The sequence below is a fragment of the Ascidiella aspersa genome, chromosome 7, assembly GCF_963924565.1.
Source record: "Ascidiella aspersa chromosome 7, kaAscAspe10.2, whole genome shotgun sequence".
Taxonomy (NCBI): domain Eukaryota; kingdom Metazoa; phylum Chordata; class Ascidiacea; order Phlebobranchia; family Ascidiidae; genus Ascidiella; species Ascidiella aspersa.
The window spans coordinates 10,064,619-10,089,166 of record NC_139453.1 but is presented as its reverse complement, the minus strand read 5'-3'; the positions used below and the strand labels follow the sequence as shown (position 1 = coordinate 10,089,166).

General features: G+C 37.3%; 3 protein-coding genes across 3 annotated transcripts; 2 read left to right on the top strand and 1 right to left on the bottom strand.

Annotated features, from left to right (window-relative positions):
- The first annotated feature begins 1,923 nt into the window (after positions 1-1,923).
- LOC146137656 (ornithine decarboxylase 1-like) lies at positions 1,924-7,441 on the top strand. Its single transcript, XM_083394411.1, has 9 exons — positions 1,924-2,091; positions 3,030-3,202; positions 3,720-3,857; positions 4,349-4,520; positions 5,073-5,214; positions 5,542-5,633; positions 5,936-6,062; positions 6,656-6,743; positions 7,354-7,441. The coding sequence occupies exons 1-9, from the start codon at positions 1,981-1,983 to the stop codon at positions 7,439-7,441; spliced, it is 1,131 nt and encodes a 376-aa protein (XP_083250537.1). The 5' UTR covers positions 1,924-1,980.
- Positions 7,442-10,317: 2,876 nt separating this feature from the next.
- On the top strand, positions 10,318-11,714 carry LOC146137655 (uncharacterized). Its single transcript, XM_083394410.1, has 3 exons — positions 10,318-10,606; positions 10,939-11,192; positions 11,502-11,714. The coding sequence occupies exons 1-3, from the start codon at positions 10,318-10,320 to the stop codon at positions 11,712-11,714; spliced, it is 756 nt and encodes a 251-aa protein (XP_083250536.1).
- A 1,250-nt stretch (positions 11,715-12,964) lies between these two features.
- Positions 12,965-24,189, bottom strand: LOC146137654 (uncharacterized). Its single transcript, XM_083394409.1, has 5 exons — positions 23,938-24,189; positions 21,275-21,368; positions 21,047-21,156; positions 13,216-13,344; positions 12,965-13,048 (listed from the first exon to the last, which is right to left on the bottom strand). Exons 1-5 carry the CDS (start codon positions 24,187-24,189, stop codon positions 12,965-12,967), a joined length of 669 nt encoding a protein of 222 aa, XP_083250535.1.
- Positions 24,190-24,548: the final 359 nt, after the last annotated feature.

Here is a 24,548-nt window from a genome sequence, read left to right as displayed (position 1 = left end):
ACTAGTATTGCTGGTTGGTCGTAAATCGTATACTGTTTTCAAACACAGCAAATTAAAAAGGTTTTGTGCTGAGGCCTAATGCCAGTAAGACTATCGTCACCCGTCCGATAAACGGCTGGTATCGGTGCCGATCTGACACCAAATCAATTTGTACATTGTTTTATCCAGTATTCCACTTGAACGTTGACACCTTATTAACACCGCTGTACCTGCCAAACACCTGAGGTGCTAAATAATGCCCTAACTCTCGAAACTCAGACTGACAACAATTGCGTCCCACTTTTATAAGTGATGCTGGAATTGCTTCTCAGTCATATTAACTGAAGATGATACAAGCCCGTATAGAAACGTCTTAATCATGATGGTGTCGATCTGCTCGACCTTTTTGGCTTTGCAATTTATTATCAAGTTTATTATAAATTTGCATTAGTTAACAAGCTGCTGGTAAGGTGTAGAATAGTTTTATAATAGTGGGGTAATGGCAAATAATTTAAATGAAGAGCAGAGAAAATGGATTTTAAAGAAGTATTGCAAGTATGAAAATGCTGAAACGGTACGTAAATTATGGCAAGAAGCCTTTCCCACTCCTCCGCCTTCACGACAGGCAATTTATCGTTTGAAAAACAAATTTGATAAAACGGGTTCGGTAAATAATGCAGCAAAATGTGGACGTCCCAAGACTTCTACAACTGAAGACTTCTACACTCGTTAGTGGTTTTGACATTTGTTAACAGGTCAAAAAATATCAAGAACATCATTGCGACGCTTATTGCATATCTTGACATTTAAACCCTACCGACCACCACTGGTACAAGGTTTTTGGAGGACGACCAAGATCGCCGACTGCAGTTTTGTGAAACGATGCGTGACCAACTTGTTGGAAAACAAGTTAACATATTGGACAAAAAGAAGAATGTTACAATGTTGGTGGAGGGCATTATTTTGAGAATTTAAGAGATTAAACAGTTTCTGTGTAAGATATCGAGCATTCGTGAAATTTAAAACTACTCAAACGAAAACAATACATTTACTTTTTCACCCAAACCCTACTTTTGGCCCACCCTGTATTTAAAATACACAGTAAAGTTGATTCTGAAAGAACCAGGAAAAACGTAGATTTATCTTTCAGAATCATGCAGATGTATACCATAAAACGACTCAAAGCCTAAACTTTTTACTTAAGCCTGTTTTGCCGTGATAGTGTTACTGACACCACATTAGGTATTTTTGTAAGTTACAAAGGAAGAGTAAAAATGAACGCCAGGGCGCATGATCTGCATCCGGATTTTTATATCGATCCGGTGATAAGGACTCGAGAGCAAAGAGTAAACCTTGTGGAAGACGGAACGAGTTTTAGTGAAGTTGCCGTTAAGGCTACTCAAGAGTATTTGGAGTTCGACGTGAGTATACTTTAGCGTTTTATGACACGAAACCCGCAAACGAAATTTAGCAATACTTTGGCAGCTAAGACTGAAGTATCATATAACTGTTTTAAGTAAAAAGAGGTTTTACAATGTATTACTTACGTCACTGCGATATTCATGCAAACAAAAGTATTCAACTATGAATAATGATGTTCGGCTTGTATACCATGCAGCCTATCTAATAGATAAGTTGTAAATGTTTTAAACGCTCGCAGTTTGTAAAATGCTTCTTTTGACCGAAAAAATACTACGTGTAAAGATTACTGCATAACATTACAAAACATGTTATAGATTCGCAGTAACAGATTAATTTTCTTTCAAACGACATAAACAGCTTTCAGAAAAACACCGCCCGTATATGATAAACAATGACGTCCCACAAACTGTAAAGTTTTCTATGCTGGCCTTAAACTGTTAATTGAAGCAGCAAACACATTTATTTGGACCTAAAAAAGCTTCTGTAGGCGTATACTATTTCTTTCGTTATGTTTAGGATTGGGACGAGCCGTTTTTTGTGTGCGACCTCGGAATCGTGCTCTCGCAATTTAAACGCTGGATGAAAGAACTCCCAAACGTGCAACCCTTCTACGCCATGAAGGCCAACCCATTCACCCCGGTAATAAGAACCTTGGCTGCCCTCGGTTGCGGATTTGACTGCGCCAGCAAGGTGAGTCTAAAGGTCACCATACTTTTTAACAAAGGGCATAACCTATAAGGATTGGTGATCGCGGGGCGGATTACTGTAACGAACAAAGAAAGCGGTCCGAAATTAAAATTTTGTTTCGAATTTATTTGACTCGATTGTTGTTAAAGCAAAAAAAAAAGCGTAGAAAACATAGGAAATCGTCTTTTATAGGAACCTCGTCGAATTTTAGCTTGTATTTGCATCCAATGGACTTTTCCGTTATTAATCGTTTAATGACGGTATTTTGGGATTATTAAGAAAATGTGCCGCCGGCCGTATAAATGAAACTGACGGTAGAATTTGACCCGTGGGCCGTAGTTTAATGACCACAGGTCTAAACGACTGCCTTTTTGATCTGCAGTGCTGTAAAAAAGTTACTTTAAATATGATGTCGAGTCATTTGCCAAATTACTTAATCCCAAGTTAAGGAGTTTTTTTAATTAGCAAGCCATGGTCCAGTTAAAAAAAAAGTCATTGCAGTTGTAGGTTGAATACTGAACAAGTTATTTGCCTAAACGATTTCTAGTGTTGTTAGCAATACATTTTGAAATGAAGTCCACACATTTTGCAAAACAGAAAGTAAAGTCTTATAGTCAAAGTCATTAGCAGCACGGTAGGGCTCCATTTTGTCAATGTAATTGTAAGTCAAGCTCAGGGAAATATATTCACTTCAAATATTTCGGCCAAGTCATGGCATTTTGCCCGAAAAAAAATAATCAAGTGAAGCTGTTTCAAAAATTTGATTTCACTTCAGTAGAGTCAAGACATAAGTATGGATCTGACTCTTTATGTTTTGCATGTATAGTGAGGGTTGATTCTACATTTATTTGAAAGAAGCAGGATTATAACCCTTGAATAATTTCGTGCTGAAAATATCTCTGTATTTCTTTGTAAGCTTTAACTTTGTTTTGTGTTTTTAGAACGAGATCAATCACGTTCTTTCGTGTGGCGTCCAACCCGAACGGATCGTCATGGCCAATACTTTCAAGATGACGTCACATATTTGCCACTTGAAAAGTAATGACGTCAGAAAGATGACGTTCGACAACGAGGAGGAACTGTTAAAAATTCATCGCCTTTTTCCCAAAGCTAGGTCAAATTTGCTATTTATGTTTCTTAAAGTGGTGTAATCACCAACTTCAGGCGCGATTAAGTAGGACTAACTGTTTTCAGATCACTGAAAATGATTTTAGTGTTTTGGACAACTGACTTGACTTTGGCTTAAGTTACTTATAGGCAACTGACTTGATTTGAAATTTGATGTGTTTTTATACTACATTTTTGTAAAATTCGGTTATTTTCTACAAATGCTTTAATTGCAATGGAGTCAAAGAGAAAAGGCATGCTTTGTTACAATGGATCGACTTGTACTTAACTGGCCACATCAATGACCTGGGCTGAGACCATGTTTTATTTTGCAAATGACTTGAGTAGGATTTAATTAGTATTTGAATGCCTTGTGTGCAACAATGGTGTGAACTTTATCTAAGCGAGGTATTTTACAGATATTATACAGAAACAGCAAATGCTTTTATGTTGTGTATTACTGCAAATTTACTATCTAGTAATGCATCTCGGCTTATTAACGTTATGGTACAACTTTTTCGCAGGCTGATATTACGTCTACACATGAAAGACTCGCCCGGAGGTGTTGGAAACTTTGCCAGCAAATTTGGGGCAACCATCGCCGAAAGCAAACGACTCATTTTAAAGGCAAAAGAGCTTAACATGGAAATTGTAGGGATTTCGTAAGTGTGTTTTGCTTGACAAACGACTGATCTCCAGCAGATCTGCGGAGTCGGAGTCGAAGTCGGGTTTATTTTTTTGATATAGTCGAGTTTGGGAGATGGACTTCGCAGCCCTGATCTCCAGCTTAATTTGTTGCTATATTGCGTGACATTTGACGATGAGAAATGGAACTTTTCTGTCACTGTACGACCTAAATATACGCGATCTTGGTGGAAAGATAATAGTATATTAGGGTTAGAGTTTAGAAGAATTTATTTTCGAGTTAGTTGTGAGATTTCTGTTGAAAAAAGATTAAAGTTGCAGGCCGGAGTTTGGAAGATGATTTGCATCATATACGATAGCGAAAGAATCGTTAAAAATCGATTATAACAGTTTTCACAACTCAAAATAGACTCGAAAAGCTTTACTTAAACCTAACAACCATTATAAAATTGGACTTGAAAATAAAGACGTTAGCTGAAAATGAAATGATTTTGTTTCATCTTTGCAGGTACCACGTTGGATCTGGCAACCCGGAAGCAGACTCTTACCGCCGAGCAAACGCCAAAGCCCGACTGCTTTTCGATTTCGCCAAAACTTGTGGCTTTGATTTTAAGCTGCTCGACATCGGCGGGGGCTTCCCCGGAACGCAGGATGACGATGACTTGCTTTCGTTCGAGAAGGTTCTGTAAATTTTTTGATATGGGTTGAACGCAATCTGTGTACTCATTAGCAAGCGATTGTAAATATATTACAAACTACATACAGGAAACGACCGCATTTAGTAAATCTTGGTTGCCGAAGATTCCCGCTCAAATATTATTTTGCAAAATTTACGCCAGTGCATTTTTTAAATGACAATGGCGGCAACATTTCGAATCGAAATATGCCACTGGCGGGTTTGAGCGCAAATATTTCTTGTTAAAGAAATTTAGTAGGAAAGCAATCAAATGCAAAACGGTACATAACCGCTTGAAAGTTTTAAATTTGCAGTAATTTTTTGAATTTAAAAAGATAGGTACCTGAGTGAGATAACAACAGCAAAACTTTTTGCCAAACCAAAGTCGTCTATAAATTGTAAGCAAAAATATACATTACAATTGTACATTTTTTCATGTAGTTTTTTCGTATTGCTCATGGTTGGGCTTTTCTGTCGGTTTCGTTTTTCAAAATATCAAAGCATTTTGCGCGCGCATTACTCCAAACGGTTCTATCTCGGTTTATTTATGCTCCAGGTGGCCGCGGTAATTCGGGATTCACTAGGAGAGCACTTTCCGCCGTCTAGCGGTGTAAAAATAATCTCTGAACCCGGCCGATTTTTCCCCGGGAGAGCTATAAATCTGGTCACCAACGTCTACGCCAAAAAGAAAACGTCAGGTTAAAGAAGACGTTGTCCTCGACTATGCAGTTTCAGCTGTATCGACAAAGATTTATTGTTAATTTATTTTTTTAAGTATAGTTTAATCTAGCTATTTGTTTTCTTTCATTTATCCTTAAACTTTATGTGTTTGCTTCTAATTTATCGCACTCTATTATTGTTAAAACTTTTTGTAACAAATATATTCGAATTAGTGATTGTTTAATATTTAGCTTTGGTTTTGCTTTTTACTGTCTGTTCAAGTTAACGCATTTTGAATTGTTTGAAACAATCGCAAAAATGCTGAGACCTTGAGCGGTATGTTAACGTATTTGTTGTTCAAATAGATGGCATAAGTTACGTCACCAACGATGGCATATACAACAGTTTCATCATGGGCCCGACTCTTAATGCGACCCATCACCCAAGAAGCCTTAAAGTGAATTTTGTTTTCATCAGGGGCATTAAAGGGGGATTGAAATCTTTCTGAAGATAAGCATTTATACATTCACACTATCTATTGGTTGGGTTTAGCATGAAGGACGTTCCATTATATTTATATAGATTCCAGATAAAAGGGATGCTTACTTTAAAAACCCTTAATAATTCTACAAATTGATATAGGCTACACTGAAAATAAAGTCGTCAATAATCGTCAATTTGTTTATCTAAAAATCTAATTTAGCGAAAACATACTGTGTTTCCGCTTATGCACTCAAATTGACGCATTCTTCCAATTAGGAGGAAAAACATGTGACTCCAACTTACGCCAGCACCATATTTGGTCCGACCAACGATGGTCGCGATAAAATCCGAACCAACGACAAGCTTCCGGAGGTGCAAGTCGGCGATTGGATTATTTGGAAAGGTAGAAGGAAACCGCTGTGTTGTAATGTCCTAAAACTATTAGTTGGCTTAAGCACTTAAGTTTACTATGCTTAAATTCTTCGATTTTTTAAAGATATTTTTCGTTATGCATAGTATTGCTTGGAAATACTAATTTTAATAGTTTAACATGTCATTTTCATGCCACAAAATTGACTTGAGATTGACTTAATATGGTGGCCTGGTGTCTTGGATTGGGACTTGACTTAAGAAACTAATGACTTGGACCGAGACTTGACTTGTTATTTATAGAAAATGTTTGGAGTTGTACTCAATTTAGCAAATGACTTAATTGGGACTAAAAATTATGTTTTCAATAATTTCAAACAGTAACTCAGTTGTCATTTTACATAAGTTGGAAAACTACTTCTGAGGAGATATTTTTATTTAATACCAAACAGCTGGTCAGATTGATCAACACTCACAAACCGGAAGTTGACACACATAAACATGCGCACCAAAGAAGTTAGATAAAAGTTAGTTTAGTCAAAGATGTACAATTATTGTTATTTGTAAAGAACAATGTGTTTATTATTTACTATTGTTTTTTTAGTTAGTGATCGCTTTCTTTTACAGACATGGGATGTTACTCTGCCATGATTTCCATTGGGTTCAACGGGTTTCAAACCTGCAAAGCGAAGTTCTTCGTAAGCCACGAGAATTGGTAAATTGTCTGCGTTTTTTGCCATTTAAAAAAAAAAAAAGTGTTGCGCCAGGGTTGCTTAGTTTGAAATGGACTCGAGACTCAAAGGCGTCGGTTTGTTTTGCGCCCTGAGTCTCATTTCGAAACTAATAAGGTCGAAAAAATTTTAATCGTGAAAGAGTAATACCAAATGGTAGAATCTTTCCAAGAATGAATTGTGGGTGAATGGATGATATGACCCTCCTATGACTGGATGGCTGAATATCCACCTTTTTTTAGTTACATCAATGGGTAAAATACAGGCTGTACAGTCGGATCCGAACTCAGGACTCTACGAAATCGCACATTTAGCCGGAGTTGGTATTCGGGAGTCGTACTCGAGTTAATTTTTTGGCCGGAGTCGGTCCGCAGCCCTGTTTTTTCCCTTATATTTTTTACAGATTTCAATGCTTTGTTTTGCAAATAAATCTTCTCTTTTGACTATACAAGACCAATAAATATTTTACCTAAAATTCAATGCCCATTTTTGGTCATAATCCTCAAATTTAGAACACTACATCTCAAGAAACTTTCTGTGGAGCAAACTCAATTTTTGATGTATGCACACCAGTTCTACCATTTACATTTTCAGGACTGAAATGAAGAGGCTGTGTGAATTTCCTACGCTTCTTCCCAACCTGACAGAACTCAACATCAAAACCTCAACAGGCAACATTTAGACTTAGAGCAAGGGTCTGAAAAGCTCGTTTTAGCACATTTATTTTTTGAACAATTGCCAATTTGTTTTATGCCCAGCGTCCTTTTATCAAATAATCTTGATCTTGGCTTACGTAATCAGCATGGCAGTGGATATTCTGAAACTTGTTACAGTGATAATAATCTGAAACTCGTTACAGTTGTAGACTGTACAGTTGCGGTCACAATGCATAAAGCAATGTAAAAGCTCTTTTATTACGATTCAATATTAATGACTCTCAATGAAGAGAAAATATCGTAAAACAAACGTTGGTTATGGTAATAAAAGTAAATCGCTTTCTACTTATATTTTCCATTCCAATTGTTACGTGTGTATCAACACAGTAAACACCTAAACTTGTTAATTGTCACAAGCATATAATCTCAAAGTTCCACTATCATTAGGAGTTATTACGAATTGTTAAATAGGTTTTAAGACGGCGATAATTCTTAAGTGTTTTTGTATTTCGAAATTAATGTAGTTATTGTCTGTTTCTTTCTATCTTTTTCAGGTGTACATTACCACGACTTTATTTCGGTCATTTAGAGCATACAATGTTAATGTAGCCTGTGCGTGCGAGCGACATTCGCTGCCCGAAGCGATGGCCACTCGGGCGAGATAAGTGGGCGCCAAGTCCAGCGTACTGTTTATCTTAAAAAATTCCTGCTGGCCTAGTCTGCAGGTCTTTGAACGACTGATGGACTTTTTTGTGTTTCTAAATTACCAACTTGGCCAGAAATAGAATTGTTAGCGCGATGACTTTGCTAAATTGAATTGCATTTTGTGCTATATATTTGAGAACGATTCGGTTCTAAATTGCCAGTTTTGATTCGTGGTTATTGCAGTAACATGTTATGATTTGACAATAATATTGTAAGTAGATTTGTGTAATGCCGATATTAATGCTAACTCTTGTTTGTGATAGTTATTAACGCTCATCTTTTACACTTAACCCAATATATACTAAAGAGATACATTTGTGTTGTTTGATTATTCCTAAGGACAGAATAGAATTTATAATTACCCGGATAGAACTCACTTAGCGACTTTAGGTTTTGTTACTTATTAAACGAATATAGGATACCACCAATAAGTTTCTCAACATAACTAAAAAGTCGCTACACCAATAACAGTAATTTGTTGTCAAGTAGCAAACCATAAACTTGCGCAGCATGTTCGGTTTAGCTAAGGTAGTATACTTTTTTCAGTCCGTCACAATTTCTTTGAATCATTGTAGCGGAAACCGTCAAGTGCCAGTGAAATGAACTTGCTAGCGTACCACCGAATTTTCTCTCGCGGTACCAGGAAGGTACGCATATCCCCGTTTGAGAACCCTTATAAATAGTGAAAGTTTATATCGAAGCAATTCTTACAGCGCTTTGCGCGATTAGAACTCACTTTAGTTGCGTATTTGCGTATACTCTCGAGAAAAGAGTTTTTTAGGATTAATTGTTTTATGACGTCACTTTATGACGAAAAATTAAAGGAATATTGAAGTTTATGGCAATCGGGCCAATCTACATGGATTTTAGTTTAGGCTAAGTCCCTTGGTGTTATGTTTGGACTGTTGTGTAAAATTTGTTTTTGCCTATCCCGATTTATTGTGAATAGGGATGTTTTCGACAAAAATGAATCATGATGCGATTTCGCTAATATGTACCTAAAATACTGTATGTTTCAAAATGTTACGCAGTATATTATATTTCGCTGACGTAGGCCGATACGATCGTGTTTTTCAACTAGCGCATTTTTAGATGATACTATTATTACTTTCTGTTTAAGGAATACACTAAATGTAACTAAAATAAAAAAATTATTCATAAAGTGTGAAGTTTTCAATATCAATGCGTTTAGGAATTTTCGAACAAAGACAGTCTTGTTTTAACTAGCTCAAGGGTTATTGTGTTCTACTGCTTTGGCGTTGCGTCTTTGCGCGTTTTGTATTAAGTTATTGTCAAGGAAATTAATACAATTTGAAAGTGAAGTAGTTGGTCTTTAGATTTTAAGTTAAATTAATACTTATGTACTTGTTCGTATGTGGAAAAAGCATGCTTTCCTATCACAAACTAATAATAAAAAAATTGTGCGTCATAATACGAAGCCAGTAAGTTGTCTATGTTGTTGAGGCGAAATAAATATTTTTCCAAACCAAAAAAAGTTATTGAAAGAGACCGTTTATTCTCCTTTTTAACTATTCAAACCGCGCAGAATTAAATCAAACTCAACAAAAATGCCTTTACAAACACAGTTCGACAAAACTTCGAAAACAAAAGTCGGTAAAGAGTTACTTGTACTCGTGTAGGTTAGCCGTTAGCACAAAGAAAACGGAACTTTCCGGATAAAAAAAAACGACTGCTTTACACACGAACACTCTTTTCGCGCAATTTGGGGAATTGTGTTTTGACTTGATAGTAAATAAAACATACTATTTGTAAATGTGTTAGTACAAAAGCCAGTTATCGTAATCCTATACGTTTTTAGACAAATTATCAGAAAACGACAACGCGCCTTTCATTTTATTTGAGAAGATAAAGCTTATCTTGCTTTCTATATTTGCAATGCTTTAGAAATATGAAATATGTTTGTTCGTTACCTGTCGAATTTGCTCCAGCCATATTTGGTTTTCTGCAGTGAAACCGGTTGTCGCACGTCGTGATACCTTGTAAGGTTAAAGCATGTCAGCGGAAAGCGATGCGACAACGTAAAGGAAGCAACCATGTGAGGTTCTATTCAACACATTTGTCGCTAATTCACGCAGACGTTACGGCCGATCGAGGTTATAAAAGCAGACTTGGACGAGCTGGATCATAAAATTCAGCAGCCGACATAACGTTCATCTCCAACTGAAAATTTAAGAAAATGCGTCATTTTTTCCTGACTGTCTCTTTTATGCTGAAAGTTTGCAGTTCAGCTGGCCACGGAATACCTGCACCAAACGACTTTTTGGTTTGTAAACCTATTGGAAGCCTGTTCGAGATGCAGCAATCAAGCGCAAGAAATAGTTCGCCTTTTGGAGGAATCCAGGGACCTCCTGGACGAAAAGGCCCAAGGGGCTTTAGAGGCGGTTCCGGACCAGTAGGACCCGTCGGCCCGAAGGCCATCATCGATTGGAACATAATAGAGCACAAAATCGACAGGAAAATCAAAGGTATGTTGCAAATTTCAACATATATTGCGCCAAATCAGTTATTTTCAAATTCTGTTAAACACGTTTGCATCATTAAATAAAAATAAAAGTAAAACACATCAATTTATTTAATAATATTGAAGGCAATACACATATAAACTACTTACTATGCAGAAGGTCTTTATGATTTTAATTTCCTTTACATTTATTTGGAAAAAAGTGCTACGGCAAATAGGCTACAACATACCTATCAACGCATTTTGAACATGTTGCAAGACACCTGGAATCTGCCTCACAAGGCTAAACTTGTAACGACTGCAACACATTTGTAACAAACATCTACTGTTGTTTAGAACTGTCGCAATGCCCCGGTGTTTCGTTCAACGGTTCCTGCTACTGGCTTCCGCAAACTGTTGTGTGGGAAGAGCATAGCAAAGGTAAAGCAGCGGCAGAGAGCCTTTGCCGGTTCTACAACGGAACTCTGGTCGATATTGAAAGCGAGGAGATGTACTTGGCGCTTTACAGATATATACAAAGGGCTTGGGGTCTGTACATCGACAGACCACTGGACGACGTGGCACGAGTTTGGCTGGCCTCAACTTACGAGGTAAGAAATTAAAGCTGCTTAGTTCTTTAAGTGTTCCTGTTTTCCGAAGCCCAGTTCGTATCCAATGTGTAAAAAAATAACCAAAAAGCAAGCGTTGTGCCACTTATGGGCCAAGTTAGCACGTCAAGTAATTTTAAACATTGACTTTCGTGCACTTTAGTGAAGTCATTACAACTGTGGAAATTGGCTTAAAATCAAACGATTGTAAAACTTAATTATGCCCTGACGCTGCACACTTTGTATACTCAAGTAAGTCTTTAACATTTACTCAAAGTATTACTCAAGTAACCCTTTAAAATATTTTTTTAGAATGGTGTACTTTTAAGTTCAACGGGAGGTCCTCTTTACGCACATTGGCAGCCGAGCTATCCAAGATCTGGTGGGCCTGCAGCAGTAATTTGGGCTGTGGCAAACGATGCACGGAGGTCATTCGCCAATGCAGGAATGTGGACAAGTTCCAATCTCGGGTACCGTTCTGTGGTTGCCTTCTGTCGCTTGAATGTCACAACACAGAGTACCTAATGTGTATTTGTAGACTATATTTGTTGTAGCTTTTACCATACATGTAATTCTAGTATGCTTTGTATTATATTACTTTTAGTAGTTGTGTGGTTAACAAGAATAAAGAAAACAGGGTGAAGTGTTTGTGTAAATGTTTTTTTAATTTATATTTTGCAATAGGATAATATGATTGTAAGCATTACTGTTGGTTTAGACAACAAGAGCGGTTGTAACGATAAAATGATTAATTATATTACTAAGACGTTTTAACATTACTCAATTTTTACCGCCCAAATGGATATTGTAATAATTTACATTACTAATGATATTAAGGTACACCATTTGCGACTTTTTTATAATGCAAATCAAGTATAAAACGCACAGTATAATATTTGCACTTTTAAACACAGCCGAGCATTTCACTTGATCTCGGTGCAGCAATTCAGTTTGTGGGGCAATAATGCTGCTCTTTTTATGTGCTCTTTGCCAAGTGTCCTTCTACAAATGTTAAACCAATTGAATTAAAAAAACGCAATTTTTTGGCGCTTTTCACGCTTACAGCCTTACAGTAACTTTATTGCATAACTGCAAACCAGTTCGTTCAGGAGCAACACGCTTGTTAAAATTGATACACTCAACGGCAATTTTTAAAGTTATTTATAGGCAACAATTGTTCAAGCGTTGACATGTTAAATTACCTAGAACTGTAAATAATTAAATCGATGAAAATGCTGTTTAATCTGTTGTTGGATTGGCGTTGCTACTACCCTTGTATCGGGAGAGTGCAGCTATTGTCACTATAGGCAATTACCGGGTATCGCCTTCGACCCCACATAATATTTAGACATCCCGACTGACGGCCGTAATAAACAAGCTGTTTATGCGGCCGGCAGTGGCTTGAAGGTTGTGCACCCCTGAAGATTAAGCCATATTGTAAACAACAATTTAACAAAAACAGTATTTCTGGTTGGGTTTATATATATAATAACATACAAACTCATTTTTCCGCTATACCAACAAATATAGTGACCTCAACAAACGTAGGATAAATACACACAAGGGCCCGCAGATTACAAGTTGGGCATTATGACAAATGTTTTAGGATATTCCGAATAGTGATATATACCAAGATCATGTTATACCTCATATCATAACGACCCGACATTTTAAGGGTTTGACACTATTTAAACAAGCGCGGTTAAATGTTAACGTAATTGTAGGAAATATTAGTAAGCCAACTGTGGCTCAGTGTGGATCTCTAAAAAACAATCTTAGACGAAGTCTTTTGTGACGTAGTTGGAAATGGGCTTAATCAGACCTCTTTCCGACCTTACGGTCATAGCTTTTCTAGTTTGCTTTAAATCGGTTGAAAAGGTTGCCAGCTAATGCAGACAATCGCTCGGCGCCGTAGACAATGGTCGGAAACTTCCAGTAGATTCCAAACGCGAGACAAATGCCCGGCGAAAAAGGTCAACATTTCGCGCCCCATACGCGCAAAGGCCGGATGCTGGGCAACCCAAACCTCCCAAATATCGCCTCTTTTGTTCTTGTGCGGAAATGGTGTGTCCGGCTCTTCTACATCAAGAAACTTGCAGAGTGTCGTCCAGTCCTCTTTAGCGTTGTACACCAGCAGCTTTTCCTTCGGGGCGGTCTGACAGAAAATATGGATTATTCAACATTTTAGCACTGTGTGCAGCCTGCAGTTAACCTTGTAAACAAGTAATTTTGCAGAATAAATTTAGTCTAAGGCAAATCATTTTTGACAGATACCAACTCAGGTCTGAGTAGCCTATAGATCAATTATTTGCTTAAAAATAAAAGTTTTAAACAAACAATAAAAAAAAATTCCTAACAAAAAAACAGTGCCTTTACAAACACAGCGTGGAAAAACTTCGAAAACAAAGGTCGTTAAAGAGTTACGTGTAGGTTAGCCGTTAGCACATAAGAAAAACAGCTGCTTTACACACGAACACTCTGTTCGCGCAGTTTTGGGAATTGTGTTTTGACTTCATAGTAAATAAAACATACTATTTGTAAATGTGTTAGTAAGAAAGCCAGTTACAGTACCGGTACGTTTTTAGACAAATTACCAGAAAACGACGACGCACCTTTAATTTTATTTGAGAAGAAAGCTTTTCTTGCTTTCTATATTTGCAATGCTTTAGCACCAAATATGTTTGTTCGTTACCTGTCGAATTTGCTCCAGCCATATTTGGTTTTCTGCAGTGAAATCGGTTGTCGCACGTCGTGATACCTTGTAAGGTTAAAGCATGTCAGCGGAAAGCGATGTGACAACGTAAAGGAAACAACCATGTAAGCTTCTATTCAACACATTTGTCGCTAATTCACGCAGACGTTACGGCCGATCGAGGTTATAAAAGCAGACTTGGACGAGCTGGATCATAAAATTCAGCAGCCGACATAACGTTCATCTACAAGTGGAAATTTACGAAAAATGCGTCATTTTTTCTTGACGGTCTCTTTTATGCTGAAAGTTTGCAGTTCAGCTGGCCACGGAATACCGGCACCAAACGACTTTTTGGTTTGTAAACCTATTGGAAGCCTGTTCGAGATGCAGCAATCAAGCGCAAGAAATAGTTCGCCTTTTGGAGGAATCCAGGGACCTCCTGGACGAAGAGGCCCAAGGGGCTTTAGAGGCGGTTCCGGACCAGTAGGACCCGTCGGCCCGAAGGCCACCATCGATTGGAACATAATAGAGCACAAGATCGACAGGAAAATCAAAGGTATGTTGCAAATTTCAACATATATTGCGCCAAATCAGTTATTTTCAAATTCTGTTGAACACGTTTGCCTCATTAAATAAAAATAAAAGTAAACACATCAATATTTAATATTATTGAAGGCAATACACATATAAACTACTTACTATGCAGAAGGTCTTTATGATTTTAATTTCCTTTACATTTAGTTGAAAAAAAAAGCTACGGCAAATAGGCTACAACATACCTATCAACGCGTTTTAAACATGTTGCAAGACACCTGGAATCTGCCTCACAAGGCTAAACTTGTAACGACTGTAACACATTTGTAACAAACATCTACTGTTGTTTAGAACTGTCGCAATGCCCCGGTGTTTCGTTCAACGGTTCTTGCTACTGGCTTCCGCAAACTGTTGTGTGGGAAAAGAACGGCAAGGGTAAAGCAGCGGCAGAGAGCCTTTGCCGGTTCTACAACGGAACTCTGGTCGATATTGAAAGCGAGGAGATGTACTTGGCGCTTTACAGATATATACAAAGGACTTGGGGTCTGTACATCGACAGACCACTGGACGACGTGGTACGAGTTTGGCTGGCCTCAACTTACGAGGTAAGAAATTAAAGCTGCTTAGTTCTTAAGTGTTGCTGTTTTCCGAAGACCAGTTCGTATCCAATGTATAAAAAAATAATCAAAAAAGCAAGCGTCGTGCCACTTATGGGTCAAGTTGGCACGTCAAGTAATTTTAAACAATGACTTTCGTGAACTTTAGTGAAGTCAGTACAACAGTGGAAATTGGCTAAAAATCAAACGATTGTAAAACGTAATTATGCCCTGACGTTGCACACTTTGTATACTCAAGTAAGTCTTTAACATTTAGAAATATTACTCAAGTAACCCTTTAAAACATTTTTTTAGAATGACGTACTTTTAAGTTCAACCGGAGGTGCTCTTTACGCATATTGGCAGCCGAGCTATCCAAGATCTGGTCCAGGAGTAATTTGGGCTGTGGCAAACGATGCACGGAGGTCTTTCGACAAGGCAGGAATGTGGACGAAATCCGATCTTAGCTACCATTCTCCAGTTGCATTTTGTCACATAAACAGCACAGCACTTAATACGCATGTATAGATAACTTGTTGAAGCCTTGACTCTGGCATGTTAAACTGTGTATAGATCTTAACAACAATTCTTAAGGGTTTTCGTAGCATTTGCATGAAATCCACTATTTTCATATTAGGAGTATGTAGTGCGCGAAAAAAACTGATGTTGAGTTTGATTTGGGGGGAGGGCTGAAACACGTGTTTTTACCAAAATTATTACTGAATATTTCGAAATTGCTAATGACAAATTTAATGATATATTCGCAAAGTATTGGAACTGATTCCATACAAAAGCCTAGGCGTAGTATTATCATAGCTTCCATTATTTGAGACGACAAATTTAGCTTTGATTGTACTTGAAAGTTTGTTAAATATATATATCATACAGACGAATGCTGTCATTAAACCAACTACAGATAAACACGGCAATATTTAATAACCTTAGGTAATATAATATCTAAAAATAGGTTCATTGATACTGTAGTAGAGGAACGACGCATGTCTGTTTGTGCTTGTAATTATAGCGTGTTCGCCTGGTAAAGTGTTAAATATTTCACCTTGATACTCCTTTCCTTTCCTGCCCTTTCTGGAAAATCCAGTCGGCATTTTCGACTTTACAACCGTCAACAGATGCATGCCTTACTTGCGAGACGTGTTTTTACTACGCTGTAAGCTATTTCATTGAAAGCGAACTATGTTGAATTATTTGAATGTACAATAAATTTATAGGCGACCTGACAGTATGCTCTTTGAAATGCAATGACAGTTTGTTTATGGGAGTTAAGATAGTACTGTGGTCATGTCTCACCTGTTGAAATATACAAAACTTGAAAAACACAACTGTAGCCTACTTTATCAAAAGTAAACAACGGTAGATAATACAATGTTTTTTCGTTAACTAGAAACGTTCGCAAAACACCGCTCGACACCATACTCGGATAAATAAAAACAAGATCTGCATATGCACACAACGAGCGTTAACAAGCCGTCCGCTTTGCTGCAAAACATGCACACAACACATTTGTCAGTAGCCCAACCTGCCGCATATGCCGCAGCCTTATTTGGAAGTTCGCGTGACCAACTTTTGTCGCAGCGATTTGTGCACATTATGAAACCTGGAAAGGTTAAGCAAGCGACCGAAGACGACACGTAAAGGTTAATGCAGCACTAGCAACTATACGCTGCTAATTAGCAGAGTTGCCAAAAACACGTTGCCATGTTTGGAAGCAGGCCAAACGTGAGGCATCTTGCGTGTTGGATATAAAAGCAGGTCTGGGCGAGCAATTCTAAAGCTAAGGTTTACGTACCTTTGGATAAAAATATGGAAAGAATGTGTAATTTTTTCTTGACGGTTGTATTTGTGCTGCAAGTTTGGAGTTCGCTTACCTACGGAAAAGTTGCATCAAACGACTTTTTGGTTTGTAAACCTATTGGAAGCCTATTCGAGCTGCAGCAATCAAGCGCAAGAAATAATTCGCCTTTTGGAGGGATCCAGGGACCTCCTGGCCAGAGGGGACCAAGGGGCTTTAGAGGTTCCGGACCAAAAGGACCCGTTGGCCCGAAGGCCACCATCGATTGGAACAGAATAGAGCAAACAATCGACAGGAAAATCAAAGGTATGTTGTAAATTCCCACAAAGATTGTTCCAAATTAGTTATTCATATACTCGAAAATTTAGTTATTCGCATATTAACATTTGGCATTCGAAAACATTTGGCAGAAAAAAATGACAACGGTTAATAAGCTACACCAAACCTGTTAACGCCTTGAGGAGATGTTGCACACATGACACCTAGAAACTCCCTTACAATGCAAAACTTGTAACGGCTGCAATGTTAAGTCTAAGTCAAGTTTGAAATAAATAAATAACACGTCAGGTAGAAGTGAAGGCAAAATAAGATAAAGTCAAATCCAAGTCAAGTTCGTGCTATAAAAAGCAAATGTTAAATTTGTAACTTTTCTGATTAATTATGAGCAATACCTAAATTAAAAATAACAATTTCGCAAAATATAAGTGAATTGTTTTAATGCAAAAGTAGAATAAATAACCCGATTTTACAATATAAGGTTCAATGAAAACATTTCATTTCAACCAGAGTCATTTATAGTGTAGTCAAGTGATTACACAGTAACTTAATTTCACTTCAGTCAAATTTTTGACTTAAGCCCTTGCAACACTAAACGGCTGTGACACATTTGTAATAAACATCTACCGTTGTTCAGAACTATCGCAATGCCCCGGAGTTTCGTTCAACGGCTCTTGCTACTGGCTTCCGCAAACTATTGTGTGGGAAAAGCACGGCAAGGGTAAAGCAGCGGCAGAGAGCCTTTGCCGGTTCTACAACGGAACTCTGGTCGACATTGAAAGCGAGGAGATGTACTTGGCGCTTTACAAATATGTTCAAAGGGCTTGGGGTCTGTACATCGACAGACCACTGGACGACGTGGTACGAGTTTGGCTGGCATCAACTTATGTGGTGAGAGCATTTTGCAACACGTTTTTAAGACATGCTATTTTGGGTTCGCAGCCCTTAGATATTAAAGAGAAAGGGTTCAGGCGGCCTGTCTTCTTTTATAAAATTGGCAGTTTTTGCAGCGTAGGTCAAGTTGATTTATGTTCAACATTTCAGCTTAACAACCAACTAAACGAAAAGCAACAATTTGTACTCGACAAAAAATGTTTTTTGGATAAATGCTGGTGAAACCGCAACAAAGTTCTGAAAGGTGGTTAGATGTTTCCAAAAGTAAATTAACTTGTTCAACCGTAGCCTGCTATGTTATAGATCGAAAGTGTGTGATTTAAAGCTCTAATGCCCCTAAAAGGCATAACCCATGCTCACCCTTGGTATCATCTGCACCATTTTACTCACGTAAATTACCTAAAATGATTGTTACTTTAGAACAACGTGTTACAAAGTTCGACCGGTGGCCCTCTATACGCACACTGGCTACCTGGAAATCCTATAGGCGGCGCAGGTGTAATTTGGGCTGTAGCAATCGATTCACGAAGGTCATTCGCCAATGCAGGAATGTGGACAAACCCTGATCTCAGCTACAATTCTGCGGTTGCCTTTTGTCGCTTGAATATCACACCACAGAGTGCTTAATTGGCATTCAAACACTATACCGGTATATTCGTTGTATAGCCTGTAACATTCATTTAACTCGAGCATATGCTTTGTATTATATTACTTTTAGTGGTTGTGTGACTAATACGATTAAAAGAAAACAAGGCGAAACAGTGGTTGTGTATATTTATATCTCGCAAGGCGGCTTTTGGTTTAGACATTAATAGCGCTTGTAACGATGGAATGATCAATTGTTAGTAAGACGCTTTACATTACTCATTTTTTTGCCGCTCAAATGGATATTGTAGTAATTTACACTATTAATATTAATAAGGTACACCATTTGTGACAATTATTTTGTAAATCAGGTATGCATGACCTGCGGATTTTTTAGTTTAGTGAAGCGATGCAAAAGATTTATGGCACAAATCAGCCAAAAGGTGCGGTGTAATATTGTATGTAATCACACTAGGACTCAGACAAAAAAACACAACTTTAGCCAATTATCTATTTTTAATTCTGCCAAAATTTAGATGCTGCTGACATAGCACATCTTTTACTGTTTGCACAAATCTATAACGTCTTTACAAAATGCCAGTTAAAAGTGTTATAATGATAATTAAATGACACTTTTCAGTCAATGTTTTTACATGAATTGACTTGATGCAAGTCTTTTGGATAAACGACTTTTTAGACAAATGACTTCGGTTGAAATTATAGGTGTGTTTCATTTTTTTTATATTAAAAGGGTTTTTATCTAAATTTTGTGCACATAAAAAAATTTTTGCTTTATGTTGCGCTTGTGTTATGTTTCAGTTAAGTTATTGTTTATATTTCAACAAGTTTACCAGTTTTAATAGCTTTAATTAACGTTTTAGTTTATATTGACGACTTTTCTTGGAGTTGACTTGCCCTAATTATGACGTGACTTGGCCTTCACTTATTATAAAAAGACTTGACTTGGACTCGAGTCATTTCAAAAGGATTTGTTCGCAACCATGTGATTTAATTGTGACAGTGAGTCACACCTGGTACATTTGAAACAATATAAACATGCAATATAATATTTTGAACTTAAAACACAACCAAGCGTATATTACGTGATTCCCAGTAAGGCGAAAAAGGTCAACATTTCGCGCCCCATACGTGCAAAGGCCGGATGCTGGGCAACCCAAGCCTCCCAAATATCGCCTCTTTTGTTCTTATGCGGAAATGGTGTGTCAGGCTCTTCTACATCGAGAATCTTGCAGAGTGTTCGTCCAGCCCTCTTTAGCGTTGTACACCAGCAGCTTTTCCTTCGGGGCGGTCTGACAGAAAATATGGATTATTCAACATTTTAGCACTGTGTGCAGCCTGCAGTTAACCTTGTAAACAAGTAATTTTGCAGAATAAATTTAGTCTAAGGCAACTCATTTTTGACAAATACCAACACAGGTGTGAGTATAGATTATTTGCTTAAAAATAAAAGGTTGTTAACAAACAATAAAAATAATGAAGCACTATATTTTACGTTGTATCCTCCAAAAAAAGTAGTCAACTTTTTACTAGAAAAATGAAGTAACGACACAAAATGTTGTCAAAATGGTATTAAATTAAAATGTTTATGTTCAATCAATTAGCGAAAAATCAGAAAATTTGCCAGTTGACCGAAGTCAAAGTCAAGTTATTGGTACAAATTATTTAGATCAACTAAAGGTATTTTACCCAAAATAATTATTAGGTCTTCCTGCAAATTTGATCTAAACATAAAATGATGATAAGTAACTTTATTCATGTTCAAAAGTGTCTTACTGATAAAATTGTTTTAAGTTGAGTTACTTATAACGGCATACCTTATGGGGTTCCGTTTTGCCCCAACACTATGCATCGCATTAAAACCCGAGTTCTTTAAAATCTCTTAAACTTAAAAAAACTGTAGGTGTTTGCCTTATCTAAATAATTGAGCGAAAAAGTAACTTCACCTTTACTTGTACTTTAGTAGGCAACACGTATAAATGAATAGTCTGATTTTTTTCCACCGACATTTTTAGACGATAGTCACTGTTCAGTAAACAAATATTAACACCGGCAATTTTCGTTAACGAGAAAAGTGAGGGGACCGTTTTGCCCCGCCTTCCCTTAGGTTAAGTCAAATCAAGCCATTTAAAAACAATGACTTTAGTGCACCACAACATTAAAGGATGCAATAAGTTCTTATCTCAAAAGTGCTATAATGTACTTTTGTACAAAACTATTTTAAAAATTAAACATTTGTAGCTATCAATATATACCTTAAAAAGAGCTGCCAAAACAAAAGGGCACGAAGGAAATTCAAAACAATTCAGCAGACTTTTGATCGAATTAAACAAACAAAGGAAAAAACTAACAAACGCAAACAAATTTGTCTTTAATTTTTAGCACAGTTTCAGTGCGGCTTTCCCTAAATACACCCTTCGCCTTCAAAATATAATATAAATGGGAAGTTTACCTGCAAAACGTAGGCGTTGTGTTTGCGATAAATCGACTTGGCCCTCGACTCCGATATCTTCAAGGGCACGTTCCATCTCCAACTAAGAGCGGCCGAGAATATATCGACCCCTAAAAATAAATAAAATCCGCACGTTTTCCGAGGGGTGTCGAAACAGGGGAAAACACCGACGGCGCAACCCACCCATCGCTCTCATTTAGTAAACATAGCGCAGGCCGAGGGTGGAACACCAAATGACGATCGGCAGGCTCTCGGTGGCCTTGAGCTGCTTTTGCCAGCTGCGCTCCCAAATGTCCTTGTTGTCGCGAACCATTAGGATCACCTGTCGGTTCCAAGGTAGTAAAATGCGTTGAAAATGGAACATAACAACTACTAGATAATTCTAGTTTTCTAACTCAATAAATTAAAACTAATGGATCCGATCCAATACTAAAGTCTTTATCAGTGTACACGTAGCCTACAGGAATTTAATAAAACACGCAAAGGCTTGAACAAGTGGATTCCTTATTCAAATAGAAACAATAGAAAATAATGTTAACAAAACAGAAAAAGAATCAGTAAGTTGAACATCATTGCCAAACACTTACAAGTAACTAACAATATAAGCTCCTACCGCTACAAGGTAATAACACCAAATGCAGTAAGGACAACTACAAGGTCACTGAGCACCCCAGAGCAAAATGAGACTAATTCTAATTCTAATCTATTTTATGAATTGCTTGTGGGCTCTAATTGTAGTTCTAAGTCGAATTCGGATTTTACCAAAAGTGTCACTTTGTCTATCGGCATTTTAAGTTAAAATAAATTTTGAATTTAAAGAATTTGAATTTAAATATTTGGTTGGAACGACTTGTATGTAATTTTTACAGTCTGAAAAGCATATGCTATGCAAAAAACTTAGCACGCAGTGACAAATATTTACCATTCACATTCTTATTAGAAAAATTAGCAATTCAAATATATAAATTGTGAATAATCAAATGTAATTCTAGTTGAAATTAGTTTTTTTTTAGAATTCGGTAATTCTAATCTAATTTGAGAAAACTCAAAAAGATTTAACTCCAATTCTAATTGTAATCTCATTTGAAATACTGAAAGTATCTAATTTAAAGTCTAATCTAATATTAAAACGCTAAAATAATCCAATGTCCAAGTCTGATCATGGCTATAGTGGTTGTAGTTAGACGCAGAAATTAATATCATAGGCAATGTATAGAAATATATGTATAGCATTTAGTGAACGTTTTAAATAATTCTTTATTTATTTTTGAAAGTTTAATAATGCCACAAAGCTACGTCATAACGCAGGGGTCGGCAACCCCTGGCACGCAAGATGATTTTGCATGGCACGCCAATTGATTTAACGCGCACGTTATATCACCTTAAGAAAGTGCAACCATTACATCACTACCACATCATTAACATTACTAAGACTAGCGCCAACTAAATGGTTGCACACATTGCCAGTTCGTGTCACAAATAAGTGTCTTAATTGTGTTGTATTTAATATTATTTTTTGTGGGCGTACTTGTTGTTTACCACTAACCGTTGGTATTACGTCATAATGCCCCAAATTTGTAACGTTTGCTACGTTAAAGCAGGGCATTCTTCATCAGTGGTTCTCAACCGCTGGTCCGGGTCAACTTTCCTGCCGGTCCGCCAAATATATTACAAATTTATATCTCAATTGCAAAAAGCAAGATGTTGAAGGCGGCTTGTCCATCAAATTTAGAACTAGCCAGTTCCGTAATTTGCAGCATTGTGACGTAACATAAAGTTAACGGTCTACTTTGGACTTCATCTTACACGTCACAACGCTGCAAGTGTTGGCCCAAACTATTTAAAAGTAGGCTACAACTCGTTTTAATCTTAAACTTAAAGACCAGTTGTACGTCAAAAGCTTCAATACAACCACGTATAACACGTATGATATCAAAAATACGGTTTCAGTAACTGCTGAATATATACTATAGAACTGAAGTGCTATTTATACTGTATAACTGCAGTGCTAAGCATCGGATTGTCAATAACATACACATTTAATGTCTTTGTACTAAAGATGACAAGAGCCTGTGGAAACTACACATCGAAATCAAAAATATGGATAGGCCCCTATTTCAATGAATAAAAATGAACTTTACACCAGGCTAGAAAGTAGAATAGTTTTCTTCCCGGAACAACGAAAAACGTTCTTACCGAAACGCATAAAACTTTCAGAGATTATGTCATAAAGTTACGTCAAAACAGGACGCCTAAATAAAGTAAACTTTGAAAACCTGAGGTTGTCGTTCGATATAGGGCACAACTATGCAACTTAAACTTTAGTTGAAATACATTAGATAAGCATGGTACATTAGAGAAGGGTTTCTTAACCAGGGGTGCTCTGTTCCAGGGGGTGTGTGGGGATGTTGAATGAGAAACAGAAAATATATTACAGTAATTTATTTCTTTGTTCAATTAAATTTAAAACTAACTCACGTTTTGGTATTGTGTTATCAGTTATAAAAATAAAATTACTATGGTTTTGTCATTTAAGCAATTCTAGAATGGGCGCGAGAACTGGTTGGTGATTTGAAAGGAGTGTAGCGAGGAAAAAGGTTAGGAACCACTGGATTAGAAGATATGGCGGGATGGCCTGGCAAAAATATAACATTTGTTTTACCGGTACGGTATACCTGCAAAACTTATATTACCGCAATCCCGTTACGCCACAAAGTGTTTTACCGGTTCGCCGTTTAGGACCTTTTTGGTTTACTTTTACCACATTCTTACCCCCACAAATAAGTGGATAATTGATCTCATAATGGCAAGTATTTGGCGGGTCACAACCGATTACTTAGCCAAGATTTCAAGTGCAAAGAGACATACCTCCTTACGACTATTGGGCATACCTTGGCTTCTGGAAATAGCTTAAGCAGTTCGTCCCAGTAAAAACAGGCGGGCAGGTCGCAGACCGCGTCAACATCTTGATAGATTTTTCTCAGTGGTTCGGACGACGCGGTGTCCTTCATCAGGGCTGTCCATTCGTCACCGGCGTACCAAAAATGGTCGACGACATCGTACACTTTAAAGCCGAGCTGCGTCAGAGCGGCGTTTAGGCTTTTCGTGCCCGTTTTAGAAAATCCAGCTAAAATGACCTTCATATTAGAACTTAGGCAACGGTGTCTATTGTGTGTTTGCCTTAAGGAAATATAAAACAATCCGAATGAAATAAAACCTACAACTAAAAAATACAACTTTATTATTACAATTCTAGTAAAACAGGTATGACAGTAGACTGAAATCTTTCTGGCAAAGTTTTGTCAAATATTTATTGAAATCCCTTTCCTTGACTATGCTTTTACTTCTGGACATTCGTAATCTGCTTTGCATAATGTCAGCCAACGACTAGACGACTTTCACTGTTCATCACTGCACTCAGCACAAAGTTGTTAACGTCATTTCCGCACCAGTGTTCATTGCTGCAAAACTTCGGTCACACTGCAAGCGTTGAAATTCAACA